The sequence below is a fragment of the Elephas maximus genome, chromosome 12 (assembly GCF_024166365.1).
Source record: "Elephas maximus indicus isolate mEleMax1 chromosome 12, mEleMax1 primary haplotype, whole genome shotgun sequence".
Taxonomy (NCBI): domain Eukaryota; kingdom Metazoa; phylum Chordata; class Mammalia; order Proboscidea; family Elephantidae; genus Elephas; species Elephas maximus.
The window spans coordinates 25,563,989-25,574,240 of record NC_064830.1 but is presented as its reverse complement, the minus strand read 5'-3'; the positions used below and the strand labels follow the sequence as shown (position 1 = coordinate 25,574,240).

Sequence of the window (10,252 nt, the reverse complement as noted above, 5' to 3'; positions counted from 1 at the left end):
AGTCTGGCTGTGACCTTATGACTGTGGGGAGAAATTAAAGGGCTTTGAGGAGGGAAGGAAAGTGATAAGATCTGCCTTGAACCTTCCACAGTCCCATGTGCAAAGTGTGGATGGCAGCTTGAGGCTCTAGTCGACCTATAGTCTGGCTAGGGTCCATGCCAGGATGCCCCTGGGGTCTCTACTTGGGCCTCTCCTGGGGCCTGTGCCCCAAAAGCCAAGTCAGCCCCATTCTGCCAAAGCCAGGAAGAAGCAAAACAAGTGGAATGAGGCACATGCAAAGCCCTGACTCCGAGCAACAGCTCCCAACAACTTAGCCAACATACGCCCAAGCAGAAACCAGGCCTGTATGTATTAATATTTGCACCTTCTCCCCGATTCTGGGCTGCCACTGTTGCAAGCCCAGATCCCATTTTTCCAGCCAAGTCCTTGTCAACAGACATAATATTCTGTGTTTAGGAATAAGGCACGTGACTGCCGGCAAGCTCCCATCCGGGGCTGGTCTTTCCCTCACCTGTAGCCAAGTCTCTTGCTCTGGAAGTGACCCAAGCTGGAGTGACGGAATGGCAGTGGGGACAGTGTGTATCTCTCCTTGGGGAGGACATTGCCCCTGCAGGGAAGCAGCCCCAGCTTCTTGGCATGCAGGCTGCAGGATCACTCGGGCCCACCCTGCAGTCCCAGACTGTGACCAACAGCAAGTTACTGCGCCTCCCAGAATGCCAGGGGTCTCACCTGAAACAGGTGCAAGCACACCTTTCTGGCCCATTGATTAAAAAAAAAAAAAAGAAGGTGAAATAAAACTGGAATTATGGCAGTCCTGGCCCTGCTTTGCGGGCTGGCTAGCTGGTAGCTTAAAAACAGAAAAATGACTAAGCATAGAGCTTTCTAATTCTTGTTTTGTTTTTTTCCTTTCGGAAACCCACATCATCCCTGAAGCTATGTCTTAGGCTGCTATGAATGGAGATAAGCACTCAGGGGGAGCCTCCACCTCAAGTGATGGGTATTGGTGAAGCCCCCTTTCAAGTCAGTTGGTAAAATGCTTTCAAATAAGCACGTCTCACAGAGCTGTCTTCTTCCAGGGGAACAAGTGGGAGGCCTCCTGGAACCACTCCCCGTCCTTCTTTTCCCTGGGAGATGACAGGAGGGGGACTCAGGGAGACATTCCATTATCCCTTCTGGGGATGGGTGGCGGGCTGGGTCTGGCTGGGGCTGAGGAGGTGCAGGCAGCCCTTCACAGCCAGGTCGGGGGTGAGAAAGGGCCCCCTGCTTCAAAAGCATTCCCCATACGCCTGTCATCTGTCTGAAATTCCACCTTTGGTTGTTGTTAAGTGCTGTCGAATTGATTTTCGACTCTTAGCGATCCCGTGTGACAGAGTAGAACTGCCCCATAGGGTTTTCTAGGCTGTAAAAAAATTTTTTTTTTTTTAATCTTTACCGGAGCAGATCAAATTCGCCCAAGCAGGAGAAGATGTGAGGGAATGGCACCTGGGATGGGGGAGCTTTGATATGACTGCAGATGAGAGGGGTCAGGAAAGGATGGGCAAAAGTGAGTTTCCAAAGCAGGAGCTGGGGACAGTAGGAAGCTGATGTAGGAACCAGGAGTTGGGGGTTCTCCGCAGGAAAGAAAGAAGGGGAGCTGTGACCCCATGGGACACTGGGAGCCTCTTTGCTGTTATCCCTGCAATTGCCCTGTGGCGTAAGAGCAGACCTCCCCCTCTCTGAAGACGGCCCCACACGCCTGCATCTTTGCTTACCCAGTCCCTGCTGCTTTGAATGTTCTTTCTGTTTCCTCGTCCGGGTAAGTTCCACTCAATCTTCAAGACCTAACTTAAATGATCATTTCCTATATCCCAGAGTTGGCCAACTTTTTCTGTAAAGGGCCAGACAGTAAATATTTGAGGCTCTGAGGGCCATATGATCTCTGTTGCAAGTACTCAAGTCGGCCATTGTGGTACGAAAGCAACCACAGACAAGACAAGACGTAAACAAATTGAGCGCGGCTGTGTTCCAGGAAGTCTTTGTTTGCGGACACTGAAATTTGAATTTCATATATTTTTCACATGCCAACGAAATATGATTCTTCCTTTGAATTTTTTTTTCAACGGTTTAAAAATTTAAAAATCATTCTTCACTCATCAACTGTGCCCAGGGGGCAGCCAACCTGTCTGTCCACCTGGTGTCCCACAGGCTAAAAACGGAGTTGGCTAAACTCTGATTTAGCCTCTTGCTCCTCAAAGTGTGGTCCTCAGACCAGCAGGATCGGCCTCATCTGGGAGCTTGTGAGAAATGCAGAATCTCAGGGTCCCTACTAATTCAAACCCTGCATTTTAACAAGATCTCCAGATGACTCATAAACTTTAAAGTTAAAAATATATATATATACTGGTGCCTGAGCGTCACTCTCAGGAATTCTCACATAATTGATATGCAGCTTGGACAGCAGGGTTTCTTAAAGACCTCCAAGTGGTTCTAAAACCAAAAACCAAACCCATTGCTGTCAAGTCAATTCCGACTCATAGCTACCCTATTGCACAGAGTAGAAAAGCCCATAAGGTTCCCAAGGAACAGCTGGTTAATTCAAACTGCTGACCTTTTGGTTAGCTGCCAAGCTCTTAACCACTGTGCCACCAGGGCTCCAGGTGGGTCTAGTGTGCAGCAAAGTTTGAGAACCAGTACCTAGAAAGATTCCCCAGGGAAAGAGGGCTGCCCCTCCTCCTGGCTCCAGAAGCCCCCTGGTCACTCCTCCACGACCAAGCATGTCACCATATAAGGATTATTGGTCACACTCTGAACCCCTCAGGGACAAGGACCATGTCTAATCCCAATTTACAAAGGATCTCAGACAAATCGTTGACCCTCTCTGGGACTCATTCTCCGCCCTAGGGTGGAATACATGAGCTCTGAGCACACACTTCTCTCTGACCTCCCTCCCCTCATCCCAGGTGAAAGGCAGGGAAGGTGACCTCCCCATTCAGAGCTAGCCTGGCCTCTCTCTCCACAATACCTCAGCTTCCTGCTCCTCCTGTCTCCTTGGGGCCCTCTGCCAGCAAGGCTCCAGGGGTTTCCAAGGACTCTGGGGACACGGGACAAAAAGAGGGAGCAACGCCCCATTCAACAAGCCCCACTGAGCCCAAGGGGTGCACAGACCACGGCCATACACAACCATCTCCTCTTTCCAGACCCCAAGGTGACCCTGAGAGGGGCAGCTCCTCCTCCCTCCTGCAGCAGCTCACCTGCCTACCCCCAGCCCCCTCCCCCATTCCTCTGCCTATCATGGTCAATGGACCTAGTGTTTTCCTGGAGACACTTGTGAGAGAGGGGGACAGAGCATTGGCTCAGGGTCCTGTACCCCAAAGGGATGGCTCTGACTCTCCCCTCCAAGATCTGCTACACATGGCAGCCTCACAGCCCCTTGGAGTCCCCACAACCCATAGTGCAGCCCAAGACTTTGAAATCCCAGAACATCAGAACTGGAAGTGGTCCAAGAAATTACCCCTCTTTAAACAGATGGGAAAACCAAGGCCCAGAAAAAGGGAAGGGTCTGCCTAGGGTGGTGGTAGACCAAGGACCACACACCTAGCCCACCTAGACCCCCAACCCCCACAGGCATCCTTCCCCCCGCTAAGTGCAGTAGCAGAGGACAGAAGGACAGAGCTCTGGGTGAGAGAAAGTTGGAAAGCCAGAGAGCAGCTCTGTGCCAAGTTGGCCTGCCTTTGTCTGGGAAGACTGTAGAATGCTCTACGCCTTATCCCTCCTCCATCTGCATGTCCAGCCTAGACCTGTGAAGGCCAGAGTGGGCAACTGGGCAACTTACTCCCTCCCAGCACAGAGTAATAGAAATAGCTACCATTCATTGTGCAAGTACTATGTGTCAAGCCCTGTGCTCAGCACCATGATTCTCTGAGGTAATTATTACATCCCCATTTAATAAATTGGGTTTTCATGGCATGACCTTTTGGAAGCAGACAGCCAGGCCTTTCTTCCAAGACACCTCTGGTTGAGTTTGAACCCCCAACTTTAGGTTAGGAGCTGAGTGCTTAACCATTAGCAGCATCCAAGGACTCCACTAAATAATTAGAATAAGGATCACAGAGGTTAATCAACACTCGGCAAATAAGCTAGTTGGGGGGAGGGGGCAAGAGGGTGCTACAGAAAAGAGTTGAAACTAGAATCCATCTCAGAGATCTCCTCCTCATTCCCCGGGCTTCAAACCCAGGCCTATCTGACTCCATTCCCCTGGGGCTCCAGCAATAGGCTGTCTGGGGCTCTGCCCAGAATTGTCCATGTAGCTGATACATGAAAGATATCCATGCTAGAAGGAAGAGCTGGAGGACAGGCATCGCCACATTGTGCTCAGCCCCTCTCCTGGTGTGCGGACCCTCCCCTCATGGGCCCAAGCAAATACCTCTGTCCCAAGGTCACCTGGTATCAGAGGCAATTCATGGGCTTTGGAATCATCAGACATGGGATCATGCCTGCTGTGTGTGACCTCGGGCCTCAGTTTTCTTGTCTGTAAAATGGAGACATCTATCCAGCAGGGTTGCTGGGAGGAACAGAGAATGTGTGAAAGGGCTCCACATGGTGAGGAAGAAATGGTAACGGTGCTGTTCTGTGATCCCTGCTCTGTGAAGTCGTGCCCCTCCTAGAAGCACTCACGGAGCAAGCTTTTCCCCAAAAGGAAACCAAAGGAAAAGATCATCACCAGCACTGAGCTCTTGGAATGTGGCAAGGCTCTTTGGCACTGAACCCTGCATATATAAGCCCTCTTTAATTAGTTCCCAGCTAAAAATACCGTCCCCCTCCCCTGCACACCTACCTCCTGGCCTGGCACTGGGGCATGTCTGAGCCACGTCTTGGGGGCGACAGCCAGCCTGTGACAGAACCTACTACTCAGCTCGGGTACACAGAGCAGGAGGCTTTATTGAAGGAGATACAGAACCAGGCATGGGCTCCCTTCGCCAGCCAGGCCAGGGCCTCCACTCAGCCCCTACCCCACGGTGCTTCTCCCTCCACAAGGCTCCTGGAGAGTCAGCAACACAAAGGAGTCTTACCCAGCCTTTTCAGAGGTGCCCAAGAGGGCCTTCGGAATTCTGTTCAGGAAAGGGAAGGGGGGACAAAGGACAGCTACTCTCAGGCAGTGGCTGCCACGTCCATCCGCCCAAGGGCCCAGTCCTTTTCTGTCTGGAAAGCCCCTCATCACTTGCAGCTCTGGAGCCGGGTCCTGTGGTGCTTCTCCTCCGTCAGGAGGGGGATGAAGGTGTCACTGTGGGAAATCTTCAGCCGGCTGTTCCACCTAGGCCCCTCTTTCCCTGCAGGTTCTGGTGGGAGGTTGTCCAGGTCACTCCGGGAGCCCCCAGTTTTTCCTTCCCCTCCGCTGTTGGAGTTGAGCTCCATCAGCTCCAGCTCGTGCTTGGCTGCTGTCTCCAGGACCCGCTGCTTGTTGTAGTATCTGACGAAGTTGTTGATAATGGGATGGATGGGCAGGGCAATGGCAATGACCCCGCACAGGAAGCTGATGGCTGCGTTGAGCTTGCCCAGTGTGGTCTTGGGGTAGATGTCACCATATCCAACTGTCGTCATGGTGATAATGGCCCACCAGAAGGACTGGGGGATGCTCTTAAATAAGGTCTCCGGGTGGCTCTGCTCCATGGTGTAGCCCAGGGCGGAGAAGACAAAGATGCCCACTGCCAGGTACATGAGCAGCAGCCCCAGTTCCTTGAAGCTGCGCTTGAGGGCATAGGTGAGGGTCTGCAGACCTGAGGAGTGGCGGGCCAGTTTGAAGATTCGGGCGATGCGCATGATCCGCAGGGCCTGCACTGCCTGCTGCACGTTGGTCAGCTCCATCATGCGCGCGCCCAGGTGCGTCAGGGTGAGGCTCACGTAGAAGGGCAGGATGGCCAGCACGTCCACAATGTTCATGAAGGACAGGGCGAAATGCAGCTTGTTGGGCGAGGAGAAGAGGCGCAGCAGGTACTCCAGCGTGAACCAGCCGATGCAAGCCGTCTCGACGTTCTCCAGCGTCGGGTGCTCCACGCGGTTGCCGTCGGCATCCAGCACCTGCAGCTCGGGAATGGTACCCATGCACATGACCACCGACGAGACAAGGATGAGCAGGAAGGACAGTACGGCCACCACCCTTGCCGGGCACGAAGACTCGGGCTTCTCCAGGAACTTCCAGATAAACTTCTGGCAGCGCTGCCAGCGGTTCTCGGCCGAGTCCCCGCCCAGGTCGTCCAGGATGAGCTGCACGCGGCGCGCGATCTCCTCCAGCTCCTCGCGCTTCTCGCTCAGGTGGCTTTTACAACAGTCGTCCAGAAACTTGAGGTCCACCTTCCAGAAGTCCATCTCGTTCTTGAAGCAAATGGGGCAGATGCCCTTTTTCATGTGGACCTCCCCAAAATAGTACACCTCGATGACACACTTGAACGCGTCAGGGTCTCGGTCAAAGTAGAACTCCCGTTTCCCGGGGTCGTAGTCGTCGCACAGGGAAAAGATGGTGTCATAGCCCCCGGCCAGGCAGTTGATTAACTCCGCCAGCCTGGTCTCTGGGTACTGGCTGAGGAGGTCTCCGTACAGCACCTGCCGCACGCCCCCCACATTCACCACGATCTCAATGTCCTCGCCGGCTCCGTAGCCCCGGCTGCCCAGCTCGGGGAGGCTGCGCTCTCCGGACCCGTCCATTCTCCCGGCTTCTAGCCTCGCACGCAGCCTCGGGTCGTGCGCTGGATCCCACGAGTGCGTGGCCTGGGGTACAGTCTCCCCGGCGCCCGCCTGCCAGGAAGGGGGAGTCACAGCGGGCAGCTGCCGGCTGGGCAGCGCCGCCGCGGAGGCATGCAACAAGCGGCGGGGCTCCGGCCGGGCATCCGAGGGCTGGAGCGCGCCGGCCGGGAGCACTCTCACCCGCACCCGCCGGGCCGAGGGCACTCACTCCTGGCTCCGGGGCTGCGCGATCCGCCGCCTCGGCTCCGCCTCCTGCTGGACTGGGGTCCCCTCATGGGCCGCAGGCACCGTCCTCGGCCCCGAGGCGCTCGGGAAGTGGTGGGCCTGTCCCGGAGTGGCGCCAGTCCCCGCGTGCGCCCCTGCGCAGGACCGGTCCCGGAGCTGCCCGACCGACACCGTCCGCCGAGGTGTGCGGAGAGCTAACTCCGGCTTGCTGCGCCGAAACCGTTTCTAAACACAATAGGAATTCCAGCCTGACGTCAAGAGCTTTTCAAACTGTACCCTCTTCTGGTGAAATTCTGCAAGACACGCGCGGCGCTGCAGGGGAACGGGTTAACCCTTGGGCAGCCCCGCACAGCTGCCGCCAGCAGCCGCAGCGCCAAGCGACGACCCGCCCCTCCCCGGACGCAGCGGGCGGGCACGGGGGTCACGGAGGGGCCAGGACCCCGGGCTTTAAAGCGGCAGGCGAACTCGAAGCTGGCAAGTTTCTCCGTTACTGCTGTTTCACGGAGGTCAGTAGTGACAGAACACCTTGGCCCCCCGTTGCTTGTCAGAAAAAACGTGCCCAAGGAAGCCCCTTCAGAGTCTGCTTCCTGAGTCCGCGGTCCCTCCTCTGTGTCTTGGATTCTCGCCTGTCTTTTGCTGTGGAGTGCAAATCCTGCCTCGTTCCCTCTCTTCCCACGGCTGCCTCGCTGTCGGTGGACCTGTCTCACCTTCACCCGAGCATGTATAATGAGCACATTTATTCCAACCCCTTCACAGAAGAGAGGGACTTGCCCAAGGTCACGGTGCAATGGGAGTAGAGCCAGGTTAAAAAAAAAAAAAAAAAAAGGCCACCTCTTAATCCTGAGCTCCAGCAGCCCGTATTGACTGCCCCATGCTGTTCAGCTTATTTAAATTCTGCCTTAAAGAACTTGCACTGCTTCGTACTTCTCAGTATTCCACCTGGCCTAACACCACCACAACTAGCATCCAGGGCTCTGGACTGGAGACTGCCAGTCCCCATGGCTCCTGCCCCCACTATGCCCCACAGGGACTCTACCACCAAGACCTGTCTCTTCTTCCTGCACAACGTCACATCCATCCCCTCCCCTCCATCCTTGCTGCCACAGCTCTCTTTCAGACTCACCTGCTTGAACCGTTGCAACTCATCGGAACTGGCTTAGCTTAAAACATCTGTCCGCTGCCAATTTACCACCATCAGCATCATCAACACCGAAAATTATTGAGCATTGTCTATTGCCTGAAGGCTGTGTTAATGAATTTGGATGATACAGGCTGAAGTTTTAAACTCAAGGTCATGCCCATTAATGGATTATGAAATCGATTTGCTGGGTCATTGGCAATACTTTTTCTTTTTCCTTTATTGACAGGAGTATAAAATCGAATAATTTGAATACATCACAAATAGTATTATTTGGTGAAACTACTTGCTACAAATTTTATTTCGTTTCTATTTAAAATCAACCTGTGACATGTGACTAAACTGGAAAACCAAATCCATTGCCATTGAGTTGATTCTAACTCATGGCAACCCCATGTGTTACAGAGTAAAACCGCTCCATGGGGTTTTCTTGGCTGTAATCTTTATGGAAGCATGTTACCAGGACTTTTTTGTGCTGGGTGTGTTCAAACCACCAACCTTAGGTTAGTAGATGAGCACAGACCATTTGCGCCACCCAGGAACCTTGACATGTTACTATAAATTAAGAAACTAAGACTCAGAAAGGCTAAGTAATGATAACTATTAACATTTATTATAAGTGTACCATGCGCCAAGCACTTTTTAAATGCTTTTGCACTTTTCTCATTGAAGCCCCACAATGAGTCTCTGAGGGAGGTGTTATCAGTATTGCCAATTACAAATGAGGAAACAGGATGTTGAGTAACTTGCCAAGATCATTCAGCAAGCAAGTGGCAAAGTCAGGGTCTGAACCTGAACACCTGACGTCACAACCCACCTGTTTCATTTCCAATGCCCTAAGTCATGCAACCAGTAAGTGCTGGAGCTAGGATTTCAACTGAGGCCTGCTTGACTCTAAGGCTTATTCTTCTTTCCAATAGCATGCAGTATGCCGCCTCTTACACACACGCATATGTTCATTTCCTTCCTAATCCCTATCCACATCTCTCCCCTTCTCAGTTGTCTTTAGTTGCTACCTAGTATCTGCAGAGTTAAATTCAAACTGCATTGTCATCTGAGCTTAACAGGCTTAAAAACACCCATTCATTCAATCATTTATCCATTCAAACATTTATTGAGCCCTTATGGCACACATAGAGCCATGGTGGTGTGGTGGTTATGAGCTACAGCTGCTAACCAAAAGGTTGGCAGTTTGAATCCACCAGCTGCTCCTTGGAAAACCTATGGGGCAGTTCTCTTGTATCCTACAGGGTCACTGTGAGTCAGAAGTGATTCGACGACAATGGGTTTTTTTTTTTTTTTGGTTTTATGGCATACAGACACAAACACACACATGTAACTACCCTGGTTGTGTGTGGGTGTCTTGGTTATTTAGGGCTACAATAACAGAAATACCACAAGTAAAGGGCCTTAACAAATAGAAGTTTATTCTCTCACAGTCCAGTAGCCTAGAAGTACGAATTCAGGGCGCCAGCTCTAGGGGAAGGCTTTCTCTCTCTGTCGGCTCTGGGGAAAAGTCCTTGTCATCAATCTTCCCGTGGTCTAGGAGCTTCTCTGCGTGGGAACCCCAGATTCAAAGGACACACGCTGCTACCTACCAGCACTACTTTCTTGGTGATACAAGGTCCTGCATGTCTCTCTGCCGGATTTTCTCTTTTATATCTTAAAAGAGATTGACTTAAGACACAACCCAATCTTGTAGATTGAGTTCTGCCTCATTAACATAACTCCACTCATCCTGCCTCATTAACATCATAGAAGTTAGGATTTACAATACATTGGAAAATCACATCAGATCACAAAATGGTGGACAATCACCCAATACTGGGAATCATGGCCTAGCCAAGTTGACACACATTTTTTTTTTGGGGGGGGGGGACATGATTCAATCCATAACAGCAGAGGTCATATTCTAGTGGAAAATTTTTTTGTTAATCAATGAGTATAATTCGTGTGATCACACAAGCCCTGGTGGCTCCTGGATTTCTTTACAGAATGGGTATGGAGTGGCAATCTGGTTAGAAGAGGGAGGGGCTGTGCCTGCTTAGAAGCACAGTGTTTACCTGGCTTAGGTGTACACTTGGGGAGTCTAGTGGAGATCCCTCAGGCCGGTAAAGCCCCACCAGCCACCCCTTGGTACTGTTACTATGTACAAGGTGCTGTGGGAACCCA

At 52.3% G+C, this 10,252-nt stretch overlaps 1 protein-coding gene across 1 annotated transcript; it reads right to left on the bottom strand.

Moving 5' to 3' along the window:
• Positions 1–4,887: 4,887 nt before the first annotated feature.
• On the bottom strand, positions 4,888–7,163 carry KCNF1 (potassium voltage-gated channel modifier subfamily F member 1). Its single transcript, XM_049903357.1, has one exon. It carries the CDS (start codon positions 6,676–6,678, stop codon positions 5,194–5,196), a length of 1,485 nt encoding a protein of 494 aa, XP_049759314.1. The 5' UTR covers positions 6,679–7,163; the 3' UTR covers positions 4,888–5,193.
• Positions 7,164–10,252: the final 3,089 nt, after the last annotated feature.